At 38.9% G+C, this 26,779-nt stretch overlaps 1 protein-coding gene across 5 annotated transcripts in view; it reads right to left on the reverse strand.

Moving 5' to 3' along the window:
- Nucleotides 1-26,779, reverse strand: part of MAP3K21 (mitogen-activated protein kinase kinase kinase 21) — a 41,911-nt gene extending 15,132 nt beyond the window's left edge. For 2 of the 5 annotated variants that reach the window (XM_048298249.1, XM_048298248.1), the window contains exons 1-4: nt 25,962-26,778; nt 7,749-7,929; nt 2,639-2,787; nt 1,727-1,902 (exon numbers count right to left, since the gene is read on the reverse strand). In XM_048298249.1, the coding sequence (XP_048154206.1) occupies nt 1,727-1,902; nt 2,639-2,787; nt 7,749-7,929; nt 25,962-26,697 (1,242 nt within the window). In that variant the 5' untranslated portion in view covers nt 26,698-26,778. Of the gene's footprint in view, nt 1-1,726; nt 1,903-2,638; nt 2,788-7,748; nt 7,930-23,965; nt 24,061-25,961 lie in introns of those variants that run through there. The other 3 variants (XM_048298250.1, XM_048298251.1, XM_048298253.1) reach the window with 3 other exon arrangements.

A 26,779-nucleotide genomic window follows, 5' to 3' on the forward strand; every position in this document is an offset into this window, starting at 1 on the left:
CCTTGTCTAAGTCAAAGTCACATGTTTTCAATCTTCAAGAAGTATACCTCATTAGGGTAGATGCTTCAGGAGATGCACTTACTCTGGCATATAAAAAGTAAATTTCATTTTATCTTTTCCCCTCCCTGAGTTTAACTCACTTTTGCACCAAAAATATGACTCTTCTCACAAACCTTTTCACCTGCTTATTTAATCCTAAACTTGATTTAGTCAGATTCTTCTTGGATAGGAAATCTCATTCTAGACTAATGCCTCCAGAAAAACAAAAATAAACAAAAAACCTGAACAGGAAGGCCTCTAATAATTGCTCCCAGAGTAAAAAGAGGAAAATAGTTGGTTGAGCAGTTGCTGGAGGGGCCAAAAACAGAGTCATTTTCTATGGCAGGTTGAGGCAAGTGAACACAGTAGCTGGTGACCCCACGGCAAGTAAAAAAAAGGAAGCCTCTACTCTCTGTAGAGGGACTGTAACTCAACTGTAAAGGAAGAGATCTGACAGCTACTGAGGCACACAGATCAGCTCTAGCACACTGTATGCCTACTGCAGGCAGAGCAGACAGCAAACTTATCCAGTTCTGTGAACCAAATTGGAAGAGGGAAATGCAGAGGGTAGAAGAAACAGTAGATAGGAAGTACATAATAACACTGCAATCTCATGGGTGATCAGTAAATTCTAATACCACTATGCTGATATTACAGTACATATGTAACATCACACCCAACATCAGCCAAACATCCACATACTGCCATTTGTGACATTTGATGAGAGTAAGTGAAGGACAAAGGCTACAAACAGTGACTTGCAAGACAAGAGTTTAGTTCTTGCTTTTGTCAAAGTTAGAGACTACATCTTCTATAAATTTTCTTCACAAGTCACTGCATCTCAGTGATTGTCTTCCTTGTCTACTATCACTTCATGAAAACTAACAGCAAATATATACTAGGCAATAACTATACTGCAAGAAACATCCACAAAGAAGGAATCTATTTCTTCCAGAAGCATTTCTAACAGGGACTCGAGCATACCTGGCCTATTCCAACTGTTATCAAGTTGTCTAAAGGAAAATAAAAAATTCTGGGTGATTAAAACCAAGTTGAAGTAAGTATAAGAGAAGACAAAGAGAATTGACAATGAGTACTCATTTAGTACAAACATATTGTGACATGAAAAAGAGGATCAGTGACAAATCTGAGTAATAAACAAAAGAAATTGGATTTGCTGATTCATGTGTATGAGTTTGACCTTATTAATATCTGGCAAGAATATGTCCCAAACTGAAACACTGAAAGGCATCCATATGATCAGTCTATTCAGCAAGAAGAGAGATAAAAGCACTGCTCCATTTTTGGAAAAGAAGCCATGCGATACAGTCACATAACAAGATGAAAGGCTTTTCATTCTCACAGCTGAGGAGAATGTTCAACAGCAGCTGAAAATTTGCAGTCAAAGACTAGCTAAGGGATAAATTCAATTTAAGGGATACATACAAACATACAAGAAAAAAAAATCATATTTTAAAAAAGTGCCTAGAATCCCACATTTACAGATCTACAACTTGTTTTCTTTGGGGAGACAGATGTGGACATCTTTCTTTTTCAACTGTCTGTATATTTGCATGAGTACATTGGTAAGTAACAATCCAGAAGTTCGAAACCGCTGTATCCCATAAATATACATAGACATACATTCCCTTCCTTCACTGCCATGCAATTGGAAAGATCAACTTACTTTTTCCTTGGTCCTCAATTCATTAAATATCTGCTGAATTTCCAATTTCCAGTCATCTTGCATGGAGTGGAAAGACTCTTGAGGCATTTCAGTCATAACTGCCCCTTCAATGGCAGTAAGCTGTTCAAGAATTAAGGCAAACGATGGTCGGATATGAGGGTCCTGCTCCCAGCATTCTAGAATTTATCAAAATCCTGTCAGTTTTTAACAGCACATAGAACTTACTGAAGAACTTTGTGAATTTCAAGTTACTTTGCTACTGCATTTCAAGTCCTAATGTGTTCTCTTTACCTGCAAGATTTCCCCAGTCCCGTCTCAATTTACAGAGGTGACATCTACCTACTTGTGCTCAGAGGATTGCTTTTGTATTAATAGTAAATCCTTTTTCATGTCTATCTTTAGCATCTGAAAGAGTAAAACTAGCAATATTGTACAGAAGGGATACATATAAAAGCTAGAAAAAGTCATTAAACACAAGGAAATAGCCATTAGCAAGCAATATTTATTTCTCACTAAACTATTTCCAAAACATTTTTTAAACTCAGGAAGAAACAATGAAGAAAAATGGCATTTGCAATTCTTCCCCTTGGGATTTTAATCTTACTTTGTATTAAACTGTAGTATAATCCCATAATTTAGGAAAATTAATGCAATTTCAATGTAAAACAAAATCTGTGAGATCAGAGCAAAAACTGTACTGTTACTACTGAAAACCTTAAATGCAACATCATAACACTGTTTCCCCCAGAAATGCACCCAACTCTCTGCAACACGAGACTGCTGTGTAAAGAAAAACAAAATACTTGCTACACAGCACACTATCAAATGAGGTATTTATTTGGCAACCCCATGACTATCTCATACCCCCAAAACATAACTATTTAAATACATAGGAAGAAACAACATGGATACCTTTCATTAGTTTTGCAAATGGTTCAGGGCAGGTGGATGGAATGGGCAAAGTAAGCTTATTGACAGCTACTCCGTAAGCCACAGCGAGGCCATCAATGCCACGGTAAGGAACTTCTCCTGTAAGCAGTTCCCACAGCAACACTCCGTAACTACAAAAGGTAATTTTTTTAAACAGTTATTTTCTGAGAAAGAAACAAGAACACAAGAAACACAAGGACAAACAAGTATCTGTCCAACCATGTACTGAAATTCATGAGGATTTCCCAGCCAAAGGTGAATGCCCTTAAGTCAGCTCTACTTTTGTAGTCGTGCACCTTTCCATTATAGTGATTAAGCAAATTGGATGCGACTTTAAGACTGGCTCGCACTCCTATTCAAAATGTAAGCCTGAAGCCAATTCTATAGAAAAGCTAGTTTCACATAAATCTGACTTACAGTAGGAAGTCTGAATGACAGGAAAACAAGCAACCTTCTCCCCACAAAAAACCAACCAAACAATAAAAGTAATTCTCAGCAGAGCAATCAGGCCATTCCCCTTTCCAAATATTTCACAACAATTTACCTAGATGGACATACTTTTTCTTTTTTTTTTTTTTTTTTAAATAATAGTAATAAAAATTACAGAAAACTCTCATCTTTATCTAGATGTTTGCATTTCTAATCCCCTCATGTATATATAAACTTGTCACTTCACTTCCCACTGAAGATGCAACAAGACCGAGAAATTATTTCATGCACACACAACTAATTTCTCCATACTAGAAAAAATGCCCCCACAAAATCCAAACAGAACAACATTGTTTCCAGTGAAAGGTGGTGGCATGAAGAGATCTTTTCTCAGTGTCGGGTACAGAAATCAAGAATCACAGGAATTCCTATTGCAGTAACAATAACCATAAGAATTTCTGCAATGCTCTCCACTCAAAGAAGAGCTGGGTATTGCTTTTACCTTCTTTGGGTCTGTATGCCCAAGGCTTGGCTTGTTCAAATGACCCAAGCCCCTACAAAGGGCTGGGACAGCATGCTGGCTGCTGTGACTCTAGAGCTCCTGTTCTATCGCCACTGAAATGGACAGCTTTCACAGTCATTACTGTGGAAGTGGGAATTACTCATTTCACAGTGTTAGCCTAAAGTGGACTTTATTGACTGGATTTGGTTTTTTGCTCCTCCCCTCATCCCCACACCCCTTCAACTTCTCTTCCTGCCAGGGAACCACTTGCACCTGTAGAACAAGGATACAAAGGACAACCTATTGCTGCTTTTGAATAGTACAGTGCGCAAGCAAAGCAAAAATAGAATACAAACTATTGCTCTTGCCACTTCTCTCCAAGTGTGCAAAGAAACCACCTGCGAGTTTTGCAGGGCTAGACTGAACTCTCCAACATGAGAAGAAAAGCATTCTGCACTGGGGAACTGAGGGCTATGCATCCCTTAGGACTAGAAATGAAACCTCAAGTGGAGCAGATGGGACAGGGAGAAGAACACACAGCAGTTAAGGTTTTCTATCACTGTCTGCTTAATGAGAAAAAGTCAGCATTATACACCACCTTACAACATCACTTTAATAAAACAGCAAACTACACAATATCAGCACAAATATAAGCAGTGCTTTGTTATCTATGGTCTATTTGTCTGAGAATTTTTGCATCTCATAAAATCTTGAAAAACTAATGAATTTACAGTGCTAACACTTCACCAAAGCTGAAGAAAACAGTCTGTACCTGCTGCCAAAAGAAAAAGGAATTTAAAAAGTCTTGAGCTTCTTAATAATTTCCTCCTGATTTTTCTGGTCTAATCTCAGCACTTGATTGTATACTGAAGTAAGGTTAAAATAATGAATTCCAATTTGTTTTAAAACAGAGGTATTCTGACCATAATGAATACAACACTTCCTACAGTACATACATATTTTATGCCCGATGGAGGAATTCTCCCGAACTACAGTTCATCTCTGTCCTTGGAGAAAGCATAAAAAAAATCTCTCAGCAAGTACAGACTCTTCTAAACTCAAGTAATTCCCCTGCTCAGGCTATCCCATATGTATTTTAGCATGCACTCTGAAGTTACGCAAAACATTAAATTTAACTAAAAAAAAGTCACCTTTTATAAAAAGTTGTGTCACACTATTAGCTTTAGTTGTATATACAATTCAAGCCTTTAATCTTAAAGAGTCCTCAACAGTGCCAAGAGGGTGGTTGTAAAGTTTTAAACAGACCAACACAGTAACAGCCTTTTAATGAAAGCAGTCTTAATATCAAGTATCAAGAGCCAGCACTATGGGGGAAAAGATGCAAGGAGAAAGCCTAAAGACATTATGGTCTTGACACACTGGAGTTTTTGGGAGGTACTAATCTGCCATTATCTAGGAAAACAACTACTTATTAACTCTCTCAACTACACAACTAGCTACTTTGTGTATTAAATGTCACCAGCTCACATACAATTGTCTATGCATACAGCCCAACCTTATAAGTAATAGCTTTTTTTTATAAGAGCAAAAGCCATGTCCCTTTCCATCTTCAGCAAAAATCCAAAGCCACAGGCATGTCCTTGAAATACACATTTCTAAACCACAAAAACTAATACACTCCCAAAAATATGTTAAGTGTTTTCATCATTAAAATTATCTTCCTTCAATCAAATGTGATTTAAGCCTATATATCTCACTCCAGTGAACACTAGCTGGTTTTATAAATTTTATGAGCTGAAAATCTGAAGGTAAAGTTCTCAGATTATTTTACTCTACAATCCATCTTCTAGAGCAGAGATTACTAAGCACTGCTACACAAATCACTTCAAATTTATACAAATGTGCCAGGCAAAAGCAACTGCTAATTCTGCTGTACAGTAAATGCTTCCTGTCTTTGCCAAGGGCTTGTACAACCAAGACACACATTACTATAAAGACCACTGCTGAAGCACACCATCAGCACTTGGAAATCTGTGGGCATATTTGCACTTTCAGGCTCCACACAAAACCAAGACTGACACACCAGTTCAGAAATGTCTGATGATTGACGGAAGGGTAGGGTTGGAAGAGTAGAATTCTTGTTTGAGAATTTGGAAGCACGTGCCAAAGTAAAACAAATACAGTAGTTAAAGCTCTGGTTTGGAAAGCAAAAGGATACACGTGCAGGGCCTGGAAAGCACTAGTTCTGCTATCTAGGATGACACCTGAGAACATACGGCCTGGAAGGCTCTGCATGAAAATACTCCCACAACATTTCCAAACACTGGCAGATTCTGGAAGACTAGCTGGAAGTGTGAGTTGCCTCAACTTGAGCAGCCTCAATTGCTCTTTTTTTTCCTACTAAGAGGTCTGCAGATTTCATTCAGAGCCTCAGCACTCAGTACGTGTAACTAAAGTTTAGAAATTTTCTGAAACATACTGTGTTCTTATCTTAGAGAGACCCATATACTTAAATTGGTAACCTGAATGTTTTTTAAAACAAAAACCACTCCTGTAACCTGGGTATTCTTTATTTGCTTTTCTTTTAAAGAAAGAGTAAAGATAAGCAACAGAATAGATCAAGGTGCAGTGAGCAGAAAATGTTTAGAAGCTAAGAAGGTCTAAACTATACTGCAAAACACAGCCTTTCTACTTAAAAACCTCTCCTGTTAGACTTCCATCATTGAACTAAATACTTACATTTTTACAAGAGAGGCGTGCAGAAGAGAAGGCGAAGAAGAGAAATACTGTAGGTTCCAAAAATGTAAACTAATGTTGCAGCAGAATATAAAATAATTGCACCAAAGCATACCCCCTCAGATACCTAAAATCACAGCAACAAGACTGGACAGGACCTGTAATTAAGCATGGAATACAGCTGATTAGGGAAACGCCTACACCCAACCTCCATCCCGCAAAAGAAAAAAAAAATTTAAGAAAAAAGTAAGAAAGAATGGAAAAAAAAAAAAAAAGAATGAGGCCAAAGATGTTTCCCAACTGAACATCAGCTGAGGCTGATGCAAATAAAATTGGTTCCAGAGACAAGACAAATGAGCGTCACAAAACAGCAGTGCAGATACAGAATCATCCCGAGAATACCAAAAGTATTACTTCATGCTGTAGAACATCATGCATCTAAGCAAAATAGGAACCTATATAAGAATTTTAGAATACAGAACATGCATAAAGCAGCAGTAGAAAACAGAATAAAGTCCTCCCCTCCTTCCCCAGATAGCTATCTTGGATCCTTCTGAGAAAACATATCAAAAAGAAAGAAAATGCAGACTTTTCAAGGTGAGGCACAGCAGCTTTTAGAGCCTATTGTGCAATCGCTACTTTTCTGCACTCACAAAACAGAACTAAACTAAAACTAAAGTTTAAATTACCGTTCTACAGTACATGTATCCCACACTACACCACTCAAAAATAGCATCAGTAGTGAGAGCCATATTATTTATATTATCCACAATAACATCTTAAATGAGAAATTCACAAATTTAAAACAGGGCGTTTCCCACCTTTAAAATTAGAGAGCAAGTTAAAACAATTTTGTGCTGAATACACTCTCCTTACTCCAGGGACTGGAAGGAAAAATCTCTATAAATGTAGAAGCTTAAACCTAGTATTAACTTTTACACACAATCACATTCCAGATTCCTAAAAACGGCACTATTTCAAGTTAACACTTGGCAAAGTTCTGATCTGCACCTTATTTTTATTTATCAGACATATAAGGTAATAATTAGTTGGTCCCATTTTTTAAGCAGATTGAGTGTTTTCAGATATCTAATATAAAATAAACCCACCAAAATGAGATCAATCATACATTAATGTATCAAGAGCATGCAGTTATTTATATTAAGAATCCAGATAAACAGTTGGGTATATTGACCAGCAAATATTTTAAAGGCTTCTCTTAATGAGAGCTTGCTTTAAAAAAAAAATTTCTTTATTTTCCCTCTTCCTCCCCCAGTTTGCAAGTAATCGATAATAAAAGGTGTAACAAGTGAAGTAGATACTAAAAAATGTGTTTGTTTCTTAGAAGAGCTAAACTGGCCATATGTTGAGGCAATAACCTAGCAAACCACCAAAAAAATAAAGTCTCTCAAAACCCTCAACACATATCCACCAAACATGGTCTTCAGCAGACAAACTTCTTACCTCCAAATATCACTTCCTTTAGAAAACATGGAGGACTTGATAACTTCTGGAGCCATCCATGCATAAGTTCCTGCTGCACTCATTTTGGTTGTTCTGTGCCACTCTCTAGCCAGACCAAAGTCTGTAATCTTCAGAGTTTTATTACAAATGTCATCGTGTTCCATCTTCTCTAGTAACAAAACTGCAAAAGATTGAGTTTGTAAATTAAAGCAATTGCAATAAAAAAATCCATTTCTGTCATTAATTACACATACAACTCGTACTGCACAGAAAATTGTATACTTTCAGTGTTGTGAAAACATTATTGCAATTCTTATATGCATGAAAATGCTTTTTTGATAATTTTAAGCTATTCCAAGCTATAAAACCAAGAAATACCTACAGTGTCATGAGCTCTTTATGCAACTGTGGGAGCACATATTGAATTAGCACAAGAAATACACTGGAGATGTAGATCACATCATTTAAAAAAGCCCAGAACCCTAATATCCTAGATGATGACAGGCTGTCAGAAAATTACCCACTTTGCAACAAGATTCTGGATTAATAAAACCAGCAGCAGTAGTAAACCAAAACCAAATGTTAAGAATTCTTATAAAGGACTGATAAAACAAAGCAGGACACATTATGTCACTGTATAAAAGCCATTCTTAACACAGCACCCAATCCTGGCCCCATATCACCTCAGAAAGCGTGTAACTGAACTGAGAGAGGTGTGGGGAAGGACACAAGCGGGGTGCTCAAAGCAACATAACCACAGCTATAAGGAATGGTTAACAGACAAGAAGCCCTCCCCTAGGAAAAGAAACCTTTGCAAACAAAATTCTATATAACAATGCCTCATTAACAAAGAAAACTATAGGTAACAATTGTTCAAAGTTTCTCACTACAAGAAATGGACTCCATTGGGTAAAATCAGCAGATGAGAATCAAACACGTGCCTGTTGTTCACACAACACATAAGTGAACTTTGGAATTCTTGGCATGGTATGTGAATATTATTATTTAACATAGATTTAAAAAGCTTCTACACAAATTCACAGAGGTCAACTTGATATAGGGAATTTATATCCAAAAAATAAGTTTATTTTCAGTAAAACCCTGGACCACAAATCAGAACACAGTTGGGAAACTATATACCAGGGGAATTACTTTGCCTTGGGAGTCCCCAACTGGCAACAGGCCACTGGACTTGGATACAGTCCCTTTTATGTTATGCACACGAATGTTAAAGAGTCAGCTATCCTTCTTTTGCCATTGCATCCTACAGTGTCTGACTTGTTGACGAGACAACATTATCGGCAGAGTTGTAGTACCTCTTCAGGAAACAGTGCTACAAGAAGAGAACTGGGTTATTGTGTTAGAGCTTAACAAGGAGGGAAACAACAGATGGAAAGGAATCATTTTAACAGACTGTAATTTTAATTCCATATTCAGTTCCTCTGTCACTGTTTCTGAGAGCAACTGTTAGTTCTAACTTTCAGTTCCTCTGCCACTGTTTCTGAGAGCAACTGTTAGTTCTAACTTTCTGTTAAAATGATCTCCTGGGACAAAGACCAAAGACTAAATTATATGTAAGAATCATATACCTTTGTTTTCTACCTGTATGTAGTGCAAACATAGTACAGGAAACCAATTAACAAAAAAGCAGACGAAGAATTACCCTCCCTTACAGAAGAAAAACCAATGACCTTGCACTTGCAATTGAAAGAAATAATTTTTACTGGTAGAGATTAACAACTCTTATAAATATTTCAGAAATTGCATCAAATCCAGATAAAAGGAAAAGAACCCACATTCCATCTTCAATAAGCTTCTTAACAGAGCAAAAGAAATTAGGCCAAAATGGTACAGACAAAGCAAGAGCTCACCAATGAGAACCACCAGAACAGGTTAAATTCATGCAACAGTTTTTATACTTTTATACTTGAATCAAAGACCTATTGTTTGCTATTCCATTTCAAACATGTTCAGCAGAATTCCTGACATTCCTTGTCAGTCAATGTGACCGAAACCAAAAACAGTCAGTCTTGCAATAGGTAATAACTGGCATGTGACCAAGTTTCATCCTACAAAGGGACAACATTTCTTAGTTCAAATTTCCCTTTCCGGCCGGTAGCCAGGCAAACAATACTGTGCACACATTACTTAGCAGCTGGGCAGTAAAAATGCTCAGCATAGCTGAGTAGCACTCTGTAAGAGCTTACCTTGGAGTAGCCTAGCAACCTTTACTATAGCATCCTCCTGCCTCTTCCATAGCTTCCTGGCCCTTGCTGTCGGCTAACCTGGGAGAAGTCATTTTACAATCACCAGTTCACCCTGTTTACTTGGCACTCCCCTTGTTTCTTTTTCAAACCCTTTAAATTGTCTTTTCTGGCTCCAATATATATGCAATGTTAAGCTGGGCAAGAGCCAGTTTAGCACTTTTGGGTTTACTTCAATATTTTTCAGACTTTTTATTTTCCACAAAGACTGAAGTTCATACTTACATTAGAGCTTTGCTCCTGGCAAGCATAGCCCAAAATACTTAGATATACAAAGACTATTTGAAAACAAAACCCACCAAAACCCACAGATTATATTAGGGATGCAGAAATGCAGGAAAATCCTATGTCCTTACTTATTTACATGTAAGTAGGACATAGGGTAGGGATATTTATATAACACCTTACTTATTTTTACATAAGCAAAACCAGATACTATGTTTCTGAATATTCAAAATCAAAGCAGATTAAGTTTGGTCCAAGAAAACTACTTTGCATCAAACTAATGTAAAACTTCTTATGGGATCATTACCTAAACATTCCATGTACTACAGCCAGAAATAAAACAATGACCAAGCAGTTTAAGGTTGCATATGATTTCTACCAGCAACATCATTTTCAACTAAATTCTGAGTTAGTACATCTCTCTTTGTGACTCTGCCTTTCTGCAATGAGATCAAGGGGAAAGCAAATTTATTAACATCATAGAGGAGAGGCTTGGGTGCCATATAACGGGTACTCCTTGAATATAAGAGACAGGCATGCCTAGAAACATTTACAGCTGGGCAACAAAGAGATGCTATTTTCAATAATTCCTGAAATATAAATCAACAAATTAAAGATAAAAGCCAGTTAAATCCGAGAGAAAAATGAAAGCCTACAAATGCTATGCAGTAAACTGGTATTAAAAGTGGTAGATATCATAGAATGATAAAGAGTGGAAAAAGTCTCCAAGATCATCAAGTCCAACCTTTGACCAAACAGCACCATGTCAATTAAACCATAGCACGAAGTGCCACTTCCATTTATTTCTGGAACATTTGCAGGGATGGTGACTTCACCACCTCCCTGGGCAGCACAGTCAGAAGGCAGTGCCCACTCTAAGAAAGAACAGACCATCATACTAAAAAATATGCAAAGTTGCATTAAGATCAGTTGTAAAATCTATAGCTAAAGAAGAGATGAAGGAAGAAGAAAAGGTTGGCTGCTCTGGCTAACAGAAGGAAAACTAGCAAGCTACATGTAGCTGCGCAAGTAGTTAATGCAATTCTAAAAGGCACTAAAAAACAGTTTGTTTAGTAGGAACAGGGACGTATCAATAGAATTTTACAAAGCATAACACCTCATATGAAATACCGAATGATTAAACCTGAACATACGTGTCCAATAACAGGAACTGAAGCAGACATAGAAAATAGAATAGTTAGGATCTAGTAATGTCTTTTATTTAGATAAAATCAGAAGAGCTTGTCCTTTTTGCTAGGCTAAACAAAGGTTTAGAGAAGCAATGAAAACAGAAGTTACCCATACCTAGAAACAGAATGCAGATCTACAGCACTTAAGGTGCTCTTAACAACAAAATATTTTCCTAGGTGCTCCGGCTGGTCTGTCTTACAGGCACACTTGTAGTTAAACTCCATTCTACATCTGGAGCTACCAGGGTGAGGAATTTTACTGCCTCTTTTCCCCCATCCCCCTTTCAGCCCTTCTCTGCAGTGTAAAGCACAGTTTAGTCCTCAAAAAAGTCACAAGAGCCAACATACATTCCTGTTAAACCTAATGGTTCCTGAAATAGTAGTGCCATTAATCTTTCTTGCTTTCTGCACTATCATTGCTACAGCTGGAATATTTTTCTACTGATCTTACAGCACAATGCAAATATTTCATGGTGTAACAGTATGCAGATAAGATGTTCTGCACACTTTTAGAAACTAAAATGTAACACTTGCCCAAGACTGCAACGGAGCCAACCAGTACTTCCCAAGTCTGTGTTCCTCTAATTAGAACAGAACCAGCAACAACTCTTTGCCACACTACAACTGTTTCCACACAAGATGTTCTTAGCAAGAAAGGCACAGAATTTAGGCTCAAAAAGGAGGAACAGGTCCCAGTAAAATCCCCATCAATCCCCAGTTGCCACTCCTTTTCCTGTGCCATTCCCATCCCATCACTCCCATCTCCAAACTCTCCACTCAGACAGTAAAGCTTTCTTTGAGGTGAGCAAAAGGTGAGATATGCATAAAGTGGCAGACCAAGTGTGGCCAGAGTTGAACAAGAACTGCAGTCTCTGTTCTTGTGAGCTTGGGTTGAATTTTTATTGGGGAAAAGGAAAAATTAAGCAAGAGCCTACATATGGACAGATAAGCCAGAAATAATAGAACAGAGCACATTTAGACAAATCAGATCCCTGGGGGTGTACATCTGCCAAATTCAGACAGGTACAGAATGATACCCCCAGTGCTACTTTCAAGACTAAGCTGAAAGCCTAGAGAAGAAGCAGAAGCATTCATTTAAATTGTAAACACTTTGTTTAAAGCATCATTCTAAAGAAAAGGCTCACGTTCCTGCCTCAGCTTCTCTCCTTTTTATTTCTTAAAATTCATGTAACTTAAGAAACAGTATTTACAGCAAGCCTGAGGGAGGCCTGGACAGACATTTTAGTCGGCAGCACACCTAGGAAACCGCTACCTAGAACGAAGCTCTTCCATGCTACTCTTTTAATGCAGGTTATTTCCTACGGTCTTAGTTTTGTTTTGGTTTCTAAGTACATATAGATTGTATTTCTCCAACCTTATCTAGCCGAAGTCCCCATTTAAGACAACACTTCATTTGAATTTTTTTTAAGTCCAAAGACTTCATACCGTTAAAATCAGTTTTATTGCATGAACAATGTATTCCAGTGTTTTCAGGTGACTTTTTTCAGTTACCAGCCATATAAAATCATTAAGTAAAAGAGGTATTCTGAGAAGCCAAGGAAGAGGACTGAAAACCTTTTAATTAGTTTAGATGTACTGAATTCAAACTATCTTCTAATGCTTAAACTTAAAAAAAATCATCCTGAAATACTGAAGTCCATTCTGTCCCTCCCATCATCTTTATACTTTCTATTATACCCTCTTTATATTATCTATTTTGTTAGTACTAAAAATTAAACATTAAGCAACCTTATTTTCCCAAGTTAGTCAATTGCTACAACCATGTCTTGCTACTTGATCTGCAGTTTGCTAAATATGTGACTATCACGGTTTCGCAAATATAAGCTATTTAATACCACAGCTATTTAAGTTACTGTGATTATAGGTAAGAATGCCTACATATCCACTACATTTGCCACCACTGATAAAGTCATTCTTAGAGAATACTGTAGAGGAAAGAAAGTTGTTATGCTATATAACTCTACTTGCAAACAGAGATTGTCCAGACAATGCTGCTACTGTCTCTGTTCCCCCCGCACCCAGGCAGTACCCTCTCCAACTGTTTGCAAGCAAATCTGGTTCCTGTTAATTCACTAAATCAACATGCAACAAAACCAGCAGGGTGACCCTGCATCTTTACCTGGAGACTAGCAGGCAGAAAAAAATCTTATTAAATGCTGCATATTCAGTTAATGAAACACAATACCGTGTCCATATTAAGAGACCCACCTCCCATCATTTGGAACTGTTGTTTGGATCAAATTGTAATTGGAAATTAAAATTTCAACATTGCTTAGAGAAGCCATGTCCTGGTTTTATTGAACTGTAGATTAAGCATCACAGTGAAGAAATTAAGTGTGTGAACCACAAATTAATTATCACAGTGAAAACGTTAACTGATCAGAACTCTTCTGTATGTACAAAAGATGATGCTTCTGCCTATACAGCACCGCATCTTAAATATCTTCCTTTTCTCCTGTGGGTTCCCAGGATGGGTTCTGCTATCTGTGTTGCTAGCGTGTGTCAGATTGTGATGGTCTCACTGGATTAAGTTCAGAGGTCACCATCAGCAAGGGAATTTTATCCTTTAAACACTGATTACATATGCAGGAGACTTTTTTATTCTATGGATACTGTGTTCCTCTATTATCTATGTCTCTTTACAGCAGGCACATAACCAGTTCTTAATTTTCACACTTAACTGAAAGGAACAGCTTGTTCTTAAATGCATTTGTCTAAAAACATCCAGCTTTAAAAAAAATGCAAAACCCAACAACCCAAAAAATGTACCTCACAGGAGCCAACACATACTAAAAAAAAAAAAAAAAAAAAAAAAAAAAAAAATCCTGAACAAAGTGTTCCCAATTGGAAAGCCAAAACAACCAAAACAAGATGAGACTTGACACAAAAAGTCCTTGACAGCACGAATTGACAAATACACAGCAACCTCATAAGAAAAGCACATCCCACAGCAGGACATGTGACACAAGAAAAGCACCCAAGGATGAGAATGACTGGGAGTCACCTGCCTGCCTGGAGAAAATGGAGGAAGAAGGAAAGAGAGGAAAAGGGACAAGAGATTTCAACAGCTTCAACACACCTTGCATCACCATTTTTTGCTTCCCCTTCACTTCTTTAATAACTATTATTAAAGCAACTTTGGGCAAATGGAAACTTGAGAGAAAGAAGCAGTTTTAACAAGTTTTTGGCACAGACTACAGATGCTGTAAGTTACTTTACTGCATGCCATTTGTGCTTCACTTTCTCTTCAGATAGGTCTGTAATGCAAAACAGAAATTTCTATTGTGCTGTAAGAGGAAGTACTAGAGGTAACAAGTACTTATAATTAGACATTCAAATAATCATAATTTAAACACCAGATCAGCAGTAAATTCTGAAAAATGTAGGATTTGGATATTACATCAGCAAAAAATCAAAAGCAGACTGGACACTAAACATTCTCAAGTCCTCTTTAATAAAATATTAAACTTAGCTCTCCTATTTAAATACTAAATTTAAGAAAACTACCTCACTAAAGCAATTCCTCCGTAATTCCACAATTACATGAAAATCAGTCAATACTGAAACTTAGCTTTAAAACTCAAAACACTCAGTTGTGTGGTATCTACCAAGGAACTTCACCGCTTATTTGAAACAGCAATTACTTTCTTTTAAGTTCTTCCTTTGCTTGCTATTTTTAAAAGGCAGCCCTGAAGAAAAAAAAAAAACCAAAATAGAAACTAAAAAAAAACCACTGACCAAAACAGAGGCAGACAAGAAGGGTAACAGTTAGGTGGTGAATTACTGACTAAGATAATCTTCTAGTATCAAACTCTGCAGAATAAAGTGGCTGTGAATCTATTCCTTAAAGAACATCATCTTTGTTATGAAAGTGATTTCTTTTTTTAAAGAACTTCCTCCTATTCTTAAGAAAACCAAAATACAAGGCAAACTAAAGCTATTCTGTTCAAACTGCATAAGAAGTCTTTGTCAATATATAATACATCAGCTACAGTTTCCTCCAAGAGAAACTTTGAGAAAACATATTAATTTCCTCCCTAACCCAAATTTAAGACCTGGCCATTCCCTAAATCAATATATGTCATACAACATACAGAATTTACCAGGCAATGAAGATGAGGTTTATAATTTCACAAATGGCATCCAGGGGCAAGAGCTGACAGAGGTTACCTTTCTTCAGAACTAACAACTTAACTTATCTATCATTAGTCAAATCACCTTTTCAATATCTAGTTTTAAAGCCACGAATATTTCATTTGAATTTGGCTTGGATTTATAGTTATTTTTTTGAAGTAAACAGAACGTGACTCTATGCAGTTTGATATTTCAAGCTAATCAGAAGAATACACAGCTTCTGAGTACACAGAAGTATTTACATAGTTGGCATACTTTTCCTGATCATAACATATTACTCTCAGCAATTACGAACTTCCTTGTTGCTTTATGTTTTGTGATCTATCTCAAGGTGCATTTAATGCGCAGAAATTAGAATATTTAATACAAAAAAAGGTCACATCAAAATGAAATAAAGTTTAATAAAAATACATAGATGCATACCTAAAAAACTAAAAAGACATTCTACTTTTAAAGGTGACTTATCAGCAAAGCTTAAGTAAAGAGATGTAGGCTGATGTCACAACCAAGACGGTGAGAGCCTGCTGCCACTGAAATACTTACCTTAACCTCCTCTTCATTTATACTCCCTCACCCTCTACAGCTTTTCCCCCCCTGACTGAGTCTAGCAACTGGGTAGTCTTGGAGGACTCACCCAGCCAGCCAGCTCAGCAGAATATGAAGCCTGCAAATAAACCAGCTTAGAGTAGCTTCCTGCTGGATCTCTCAGAAGATTTAACCTGACCTACTGACCACACAGGCGGGGACAGAGATGTGTAGATTCTGCTGACAGGTGGGAGAGGGGAGAAGCTGCCTGGAGGTGGGTGGGGAAGCCTCCTCATGCAGCTACAGCTGCTCAAGGAAGCCACACGTCACCTGTTGCAACAAGTGGGAAGTCAAGCAACATTTCAGAAATAGGTCAGCCCTTTTACATCTAGTTTTAGTCAGAGATTTAAAGATAGGATCCAGCTTTGCTACGTTTCTTTTCCATTATAAAATTACCTTTGACAAAATTTACTATTGAAAAGATCCCATTAAATAAATTGAAGACAAAAAAATTTCCTGGTCCCTTTGAAGATGCCAACAGCTAAGAATCCAAATTCTGGCTGTAGATACTTAGTCAGATTTAGTCATTAAGTTCCTTTAGAATCTCATCGGCTAACAGGAAACTCCTTCAACATAATTTCTATTAGGAATGTTAATAAGTTACACTTTATGAAGAATTTTTAGGCTGTCAGTTTCTTTTATAAAGAATATTTGAAAGAGCCTTACTGTTCTAACAAAAAAAACGTGCCAAGCAACCTGTTTCCAAACAAAGCAGAAAAAACCCAGAGAATTTTTAAGCCCACTTTTTTTTTTTAAATACAAAACTTGGGAGGAAAAAAATCCCATCAAAATATATTCTGTGGGGTAGGATTCCTGCATTCCACCCTTGAAGTTTCTTCAGAAGCCTCTCAGGACTGTGCATTTTCAAGAACTCTAATCTTCAATAGCAAAGCAAAAGAACTCTTATTTTGAAGTGAGAACTCTGCAAACTTGACAGTGCTATCTTTCTCTTGAGAAAATGAAAGGGAAAACTGCTTGTTTGTCTCAATAATTAGTGTAACATTAAGCAATGAATTAAAAAGTACATTTTTTTTTCTACATAATACAGGAGGAAATAAAAGCAATTAGTTTCAGGAATAACAGCAGCATCTAATCCTAATAGAAAAGAAAATCACAAAACTGTCTAAACATTTATAACTAAAATATAATCAGTTCCAAGGGTTAACTTGTCCTATAATGAACCACAGCAATGAAGCATTTACTCCTACATTTTTGAGAGGGAGGGCCGACTTATCAGCTCTGAGTTAATAGCACACCTGCCAAAACACAGATTTTAGTCACTATGAAGAGAACAAAGCATGATTATGTAGCCAACACTGGCATGTCTAGGGCTGATTCAACTGCAGCTATGACCCCCCCCACACACACACAAAAAGGTTAAAGTTGGCAGGAAGCTCCAAGAAGGAAGAATACTTCTGTGGTGACATTATCCAAATATGTAATTTTTCCAATTTACCATACTTAATCCATGAATTTAATATGCAGTAAGTGGGTTAAAATTTAAACATCTACTTACTTTCAGTGACTGGATTGATGTAGGCTCTTAGTAACATGGTCAAGCAAAGTAAAAATGATGAAATGTACTTTTAAGATGTCAGTCCAGGAATATACATTGCACCCGTTGCTATTTTTGTACTGTGACTATAGACAGCCAAGTCATTTGATATTTATCCGTTTGTACCTATATATAATCTGTATTTATGTTTACTTCAATAAGCTCTAATTTTGCTTCTAATAAACAAAACAATCCCAAAGCTAAAAAAAAAAAAAAAAAAAAAAGAAAAATCCCTGCATTTTTAGAAGCATTATTACTGAAAGTCATTGAAGAGAATTTCAATGCCTTAAATTTTAACAAACAATCAGAAATAAAATTCAAGGTCAGAAATTACCCTACCCTGCAACCATTCCTTGCAAATGTTTATCGTACAAGGTCAGCCTGTTTCAGAACTTGAAACACTGAAGCAAGTTTAGAAGTCCATACTCAGCGCTAAGGAAACTTACAGATTGCAAACAAAAAGCCATTCTCTTCTAAGGTCAAAGAAACCACGAAACAGAATTCAACATCCAAATACAGTTCAGTGATGTGTTACTCCTCTATTCTTTTGAGGTTGCAGAACATAACTTTTTCATGGAACTTTTAATATTTGCTAAGAGGGTCCAAAGACATGCCCTGTCCCAGCAGTTCCAATGGGGATGGGGGAATAATCTGTAACTGAAAACTCAGTTATATCTCATTTTTTTCTAATGCTTGGATAACACTACCAATGTCTAAATCCCAACCACACTTTGAAGTCTGTTTATTTAAGTACAATACCTCATTTAACAAGTCTTATAGTCAGCAGTTAAACTTATTTTTCACTGTTTAGGGGAATGAACAAAATTGTGTAAGTATTTTAACAGCTAATGGGAGGTGTTTAGCTGTCTTTCTATTGACCTTTATGGAAATGGGTTGCTTGCTCAGTGCAATTTTCAGAAACAGGAAGGTATGTGAACATATCCCTGCGGTACCAGCTTTTAAAAAAAAAAACCAAAAACTTTTAGCCAAGTAATGCTTGAAGCCTTCTTTAATATACAAACATTAAAAACACTCTTATCCGTAGTCCTACACTTCAATTTACAATGCTACCCCAAAGCAGAACTCCTTATCATCAAAAACAGTGAGCAAACACGACATACAGACTAGAATGTTACTCCCCACATTCTCCATGAAGAGATCACCAGAAACCTTGGTGCAAATGAACCTCCTGCAGAAACCTGCTAGGAAGGAGTATAACACAAAGCAGAAAAAAAAACAAGAACCAAAAAAACCTCCCAATCTTCCAACTGTTGTAAACCAGATCACTTGGTGTTTTACAATGACAGAACAAAGAGAGAAGAAAGACATGAAAAGCCAAGTTAAATCCAGAGAAAGATCAAAGTAATATTATTCTTAACTTAATAATCCTACCTGTTAGAGATGCAGTCTCAACACTAAATAAGAAACAACTCTCTACAGCTGTCAGATGGACATAGTTGGGGAAACATTAAAATGAGTCTGTACTAAAAATGAGTTATAAATAGGGGTGTTAAAAGTTCATGGGGTTTTAATTAATCAAATTACATATAGCTAGTGTTTCAGCCTAGAGTCTTGTTTTCAGCATTAAGCACTTCATGTAAATATACTTCAGCCTTCTTAAGTTTGAGGGACTTTGTTCTAAATTAATGAGCAATTTTTTCCACCTGTTAATGTCCAGACTTGAGACACAGAAAAACATCAAACAGAAGCAAATATAGATGACAGTAACTGAGGTGAAATAAATGGCTACTGCAGTTAAGTCTTCATCTACAAATAAAATAACTGCTGGATGTTATTCCTCCTCTGAAAGCTTAGACTGTACAAATAGTGCATTACAGAGCAGTTCACAAAATTTCATTTGACGGATAGTGTATTAAAATCATAAGGTTCCTGAATATTATGTTAAAATGCTGAAACACATCCTTCAACTGGAAATTAGGCCTCTACAACATTTTAACACTATAGTTATTAAGTTATTTCTATGGTAGATTGAGACAACTGCAGCAATCAGTCACTCAAAATTGTTCTCTCTTGAATTCCAGCATCTTTCTGAACATGAAATATACAACATATTTATATGCAACAAATAAATGTATCAAGTGACTATTAAAACAGGTGTAACACATAGCATTGCCTTTGATGAACCGGAAAAAGATAACACTCTAGCTCAAGGCTGCTAAGCATTTCCTGCTCCCACAGAATCCAGCTAACCTTCAGGGCCTCTCAAAAAAAAGAATCCCTATCTGCATAGTCCGAGCACACATCAAATAATGAAAAAAATTACTGGGAGCAATGTTTTACACAGAACTCCTCCATGTGACATAAGGACATTCAAAAGAAAAACTTACTGGAATTCAATGGCACTTTAAGTAGATCATAACCTTCAAAACAGGTGTTGTTTCCCAAATTAATGAAATTTTGCAATCCTACCAATGTTTGCACGAAGGCAGTTTGATTTTGGTTTTCTGTGGTTTTTTTTAAGAATACTTAGCCAACAAGGTTAAAAAAACCAGAGCTCCTTTCTACTTATACACTTCTGGATGCTTCAGGATGTGTGACTAGTTCTTAATGTAATGCAGCAGCATTATCTTCACAGCAAAGCACAAGGCAGGGCTACTGCCTCTCAGAGATGGGACAGGAAACTGGTATACCTGGCACAATTTCTAGCTTTATGAGATTTTAAGTAATTAAGAACAGTGTAAAGTGTTTAAGTACTGTGACTTCCTATATGAAGACAACATGGAAAACTACAGCATACAGATTTTAAACTGCTAAATAACTTCTGGCCCGCTATTTTACCTGACTGACACTTATCAAAGTGATATCACATTCTCGAAGACATGGTTCCTACGGGTTTTATGAAAGCCACTTGCCTTATGGCAGAGGAACTTCAGTTAGTTCGGCCAGAAAAAACATCCACTCCCCTCCAGACCTCAGAGACACCAGCCACAAGGAGCTTAGCAGCTAGCCAGACAATACAAGCAGTGTCAAACCAATTACAGCATATGCAGCCTGCTACAGGAGGTACAGGAGTCACTCAGCACTGGAGATGGGCACTTTGGGACAGCCAGGCTTAGCCCACCAGGGACACTGGAGGCATGGAAGCCTATATGAGAGTGAAAGTTCCACAAATGGGAGCGCCAGGAGGAAGAGACTGAGATGCAGAATACATACCCACAGAACATCAGGTTTTTTAGTTTTGTTACACCACAGTAGGTGAGCAGTAACCGGCACAGTGCTACTGACAGAAAAAACTCGAAGTTTCACTGCCATTAGTGGGCATCTTGGAACTTCATTTTCAAAGGAAGTTACACTGAAGCTCAAATCTACTGAAAAGCCATTTCTCTTCTCTCTCAAAACCACCAAAGACAATTGTAATATAATTTAATTTTGAATTCTCTTGGTAGCTGTACAAGATTCTGAATTTCAAACATCTAATAACACACAAGTAATTCTTACAGCTCTACTTGTGATGTGAACAAGTCTCACCTTTTCGAAACACTTAAGAGACAAATTATGCACCCTAGTGATTTCAGAATATGTAAAATCAGTTCAGAAGATGGCTTAACTCTAGTTTCTTACTCTTCCTCTTCCTGAACAGCTAGCCTAAAGTCGCTAGGCAGAGAAGTTAGAGAGAAAGCAGGTTTTATGAATTCTGGAAAACATCTCCATCTTATTTTGAAGGTGTTTAATAGCATAACTTGAGCAATTCTGCTGCAAATAACCTGTAAAAGCAAAGAACCAGAGATAATTTGTTCTTGCTTTTTCAAACTCCAGGACACCTTGGCTCATCAAACACAAGTGATTCAACAGTTCCGTCAAAACACATCACACTTCCTTTTAAGGTTTTAAAGTCAAATGACTCCTATTCTCAGACTGCTTCTCATGAGACTAGTTTGAAGAACATCACATTACAGTGGGTTGTCCTCTTGTATGTTTGATTCCTTCAGATTCCAAGTAGTTCCCATCAGCGTTGTCACTTCCATGGTCTTATTCAACAATCCTTGAAACTCAAGCTGGCCTTGACAATTCCAAAAAGCAGTATAAACTCAACGCCCTTCACAGAGCTGAGGGCTGCAAAGGACCCTGGGATGTTGCAGGAGCTGGTGAAAGCCATATCAAACTGAACCCTACTTGCATATCCATCCATGACAAGAGAGCACAGAGCACTTTATCAGTACTGTGTTAGTACACTTAATCTACACATAATCAACTCTGTAATCATAGATAGGTCTATGCCATAAGCAAGATATTCTGAACTTATTGCAATGCTTCCTAGGAGTACACAAGGTTGCTGCACTAGAGATAAAGTGCCTTTTTTTAAAGGCAGACGTAGTGCACTGTGGATACTAAAAACCTAGGACCAGAGGAATTTTCCAGCTGCTGAAGCATTTTGTGAAGTTTTCCTTTCTCATGAAAGTTAGCTGAAAAGAGTGTAGAGATTTTTGTAAACTAATTCTCTATCTCTGCACCTGGGATTTGTTTTCCAAGTCTTGTTTTGATATATGGGAAAAATATTTTGAATGGGTGTTAAGAGAACCTCAGCCAATCCTTCTAAGGGCTGGCTGGTCAAAGGACCAATGACCTCCTGCCACCCTTTCATACAAAGGTATATAACCTAGTTTGTAATTAATAAAATAATTCCATTTCTCCCTGAACTTGGACTTGTGTCGTTTCTCGCCGGTTCTCAGTATGACAGCAACAGTGCACAGTCTGAAATCAACCCCAGAACCACAAACCTTTTTTCTCTACACTCGACTTCAGGAAGTGAAAATGTGGCATACTCTAGCCAAACATATTACTAGCTTTCTTCAGGATAGAATAATCAGGGGAGGCTGTGCTGAGCCCTTACACAACCAGAGGTTTTGTAACTAATGGGGTGTCCTTGCCCTGAAGCAAGAAATTCGATTCCTTCAGAGCAAAAAAGTTGCCCTTCCAAAGAGTCAGAAAAACAGCTGAGATGTGGTAAAAGGACACATAACTATTACTGTCTAGTCTTGTAGATGAATTTCTGTCTTTTATTTCCAGTGAAACTTAAATTTTTCTCATAGTCAGCTGGCACACTTAATCAAGACTAAGTTCCTACTCAGAAGACAGTTAGGAATATTCAAGTATTTTCACAATTTTTAAGACATCTCCTTTTCAGTTAAAGCATCAATTAATTCAGAATTCCTTGACTAACAACGATGGCTTGAAAAAAATCAAATTTTCTTCCGAAATTTTTACTCAGATTTTAGATTAGGTAAAGTTCACCTTTCCTTAATTTTAATTAATTTTAATTTTAAATTAAATTTTAAATTAATTTTAAAAAATTAAATAATTAAAAAATCCTTAATTTTAGATTGTGTCCTTAATCTATAAAGTATATTGAGGAACATAAGAACTGCTTATGAGAAGTTATCCTCAAAACAGGCCATGATCTTTGTCAGAGAAACTTCATACCACCTCAGCCACACAAGGTTTTACGAAGTACCCACAATTCGTAAATCAACAGTAGAGACCATGGTTACTATGTTACATTTTATCACACATATCTAAAGCTAAACCCTGTTCTTTACACCTTTATTTTGTCCATTTCTGAAAAACCTGTAAATATTAAGTTTATTTTACATGGACTCCAAAACTGAAGGAACTCTCTCTGCTGTTACCAAAACTCATGAGGAGTTACACTTTACTTCTTTGTTCAGCCCTCACAACCAACTTTGTTAAACTTTTCTTTCCAATATGGAAAACATTTGTACACCTATTAATTTCCCTTACTCTGGCAGAAACACAAACATTTTCCCACCTCCTAAAAGGAGCACAATGAAACAAGAGCATTCAAGCCTAGATACTGCTGTTAATAAAAGCTAGCTGCTCTCATGGCTCTTCTGTTTGTGGCACTTTCTCTCCAGTCCTGTCAATACGGCATCAGCAAAACCACACTAGATCTGCTATAGAGATCCCAACTCCATAAAATTGCATGGAGAGAAGTAACATGCTTTGAGATGCTTGCCATTGTCTGCCAACCACAAGCCCAGACACATACCCTTTCTGGATCAAATACACTTGTAGAAGGGGCTCCCTTCCCTTGGCTGGAAAAATTAGTTCCTGCCTGCTTGCTAGGGAAGTAGCTTGAGAAGCATTCCCTACCACACTGTGTTAAGGGCAGTCATTTTTCTAATTTATTGTCTGAGGAAGAAAAAACATCCTTCTTAACAAAAATAACTAAGCTAGCACAAAACTGGTACATTCATATATTACCTAGAGCTGCTTAAGGGAGAGCACTGAACCACCACCAGTAGCAGTGCCTGGAAAGCAGCGACGAGCAGGTGAGGAATGGGTGCTACCAGACCCCTGTCTGGAGCCACAGCCACTGCAGAACTGTTACTATCCACGCCAAGCTAGTTGCTCAGTCAACCCTGGCAGCATTCCACTCCCACTGTGAAAGACTGCAAAAGACTACAGGAAAAGAATGAAGTGAAATCTTCGATGAATGGATGAGTTGACAGAACAGGGGATACTGCCATGACTTGCAGTCATTTTAAATTTATGTTGTTGAACAACATGAATGGTACCACCAGTGCACCACTGTCTTCTAACATTAACATTTAGTCAGATGATCAAGAGACATAATTCTATTTAGAATATTCAATACTGTCTTCAAAGTTTGCTAAAATTAAGAAATACAGGTGAGAGATCTAACTAGGTCAAGTTAAGTGCAGCTGCAACAGGAAATAGCAATGAAAGCAGCGAACAGGCACATATGCTGAGGTTATAATCAGAAGTACACTTTTGAAATGCTCTGCCACTATCCATATACAAAAAGATGATAATGGTAAACAGTTCTTAGTAGTACCCAACTCAGCTCCCAGTGTTATGCTAAACCATAGGGTTACGAATTTATTTCAGACACAAACTTTGCCACTGTCACTTAACATGCCGCTAGCATGCAGCGGCCCACTCTAAGGAGAGCCACTAAATACTCAAGGTGCAGCAGCTCACTCCGAACACAGCAGCAAACTAAGCGGGGACAAGCTGCCTACAGACCACTTGCTAGAAATTAAGGTGTTGGCCATGATGCTAAAGGTCCAAGGGTTCATCGTCTGTGCTACAAACAGAACCACAAACACAGCTGAGCTAGGTCCTTTCTTTATCAAATAAACAGTGAAAGTATTCTCAGAACAGTCAGTCCCATGACTGAGCCTTGTCTTAACAGCCCATGCATGGTGACCTTCAAGACATACAGCCTCTTAAACAAAGTGCTTCAAACCTGAATGAAGCTTTTTTATTTCTACTGGACTATTTAAGGACTCCTAAGCGGAAAAAAAAATAGACTAACATATTGGTGCACTTTTGGCATATTCAGAAGAAAAAGGAAAGAGCTGAAATGGTTTCAGATATTTATGGAAACACACAGAATTCCACTTTCAGGTCATCAGTTCAAAACACAACTATGATGGCAAGTCATAAACACTCTATTCTAGTAAGTGAGCCTTCCAAATGCACAGTGGCCAAAATCTTAGATGCTTCTGTATTTCAGATGGACCAAGGAGCCATTACGAATTGAGCAACTCTCTCATTCTTGCAGATGCATTTGTCCATGCCAAGGGATGAAAGTCAATCTGGTGTCTGAACAACAGTTTCTACTGGTTTTAAGGTATTTGTCTTTTCCACCTCAGTGTTTGCTAAGTGAGTAAATTTTAGCAATGTTAAATGCATACGCTGAAAACCCGAAACACATATGATTGTTCAGCAGCGAAACAGAAGTGATACCCTTATTAAATCTTTTCTTTACAAGGCGCTTGGTTCCTTGGGTAAGTTTTAAAAGCCAGGACCACACAACGCATCAGAGTGAAAACAGCCTTATGGGTTTGCAATTATGGTTGTGCGCAGGATTTTATCCCGCTTTAAGCGAGCTCCTCTCCCAGAGGGCAGGACTTTGCGTGCGCTGGAGGTACCCCCGGCTCCTCCCGACCTTTCCACGAGTCCGTACCCAGCTCACAGCCCGTCAAGCTAACCTGCCGCTGGCCTAACCTTCTGGCACTGGGTGCCCGAGTTGCGACACCCATGGCCCGGTGGAACAGGGTTCCCGGACGGAGCCCGTCCGGCCCCGGCCGCCCGCCCCCGCACCGCGGCCACGGCCAGCGCCGCCACGCCGGGACCCCCGCCGGTCCCAGCGGCCTGAGCCGTCACCTCCGCCGCCGCGACGGTGCGAAGGTCCCTACTCACCTCCCCCCCCGCCCCGCTCGGGACTCACTGTTGCTCGACTTGAGGTCCCGGTGCAGGATGGGGACGATGGCCTCGTCGTGCAGGTAGAGCATGCCGCGGGCGATCTGCACCGCCCAGTTCACCAGGATGTGAGGGGGGATGCGGCGGCCCCCGCGGGCGGCCGCGGCCCCGGGGGCGGCGGCCAGGGCCCTGTTGAGGGAGCCGCCGCGGGCGAACTCCATGACGAGACAGAGGTTGGGCTCCCGCAGGCAGACCCCGTGCAGGGCGATGATGTTGGGGTGCCGCAGCATGGAGAAGAGCTTGGCCTCCTGCCGCACGCTCTCCGCCGTGGCCGTGATGTCCTCGTCGGGGTCCTGCCGCGCCGCCTTCACGGCTACCTCGCGGCCCCGCCAGGTGGCCCGGTACACCTTCCCGAAGCCCCCCACGCCGATGATCTCCTGCAGCTCCAGGTGCTGGAAGTCGATCTCCGTTAGGCTCCCAGCGAGGTCCCCCCGCCCGCCGCCCCCCGCCGCCGCTCCGCCGCGGGGCTGGCGGGTCACGTAGTTGGCCGGGAAGATGCCGAGGCGGTGGTGGATCTTCCCCGCCCACCAGCCGTCGTCGCCGGACACCGCCGCGTCCTGCGACAGCACCTCCACCACGTCTCCCCGCCGCAGGCTCAGCTCGTCCTCGCCGCTCGCCTCGTAGTCGTACAGTGCCGTCCAAAGCGGGCACGAACCCCCGCCGCCACCGGCGGCCGCCGCCGCCCCGGCGCCCGGCAGAGCCATGGCAGCGACCTCAACCCCGGCGGCCACCAGCAGCAGCGCCGCCGACGCGGGAGCACCCGCCCAGCCGCATCCTCACCTGCCG

This window comes from Corvus hawaiiensis, chromosome 3 (assembly GCF_020740725.1).
Source record: "Corvus hawaiiensis isolate bCorHaw1 chromosome 3, bCorHaw1.pri.cur, whole genome shotgun sequence".
NCBI classification, from domain to species: Eukaryota; Metazoa; Chordata; class Aves; order Passeriformes; family Corvidae; genus Corvus; species Corvus hawaiiensis.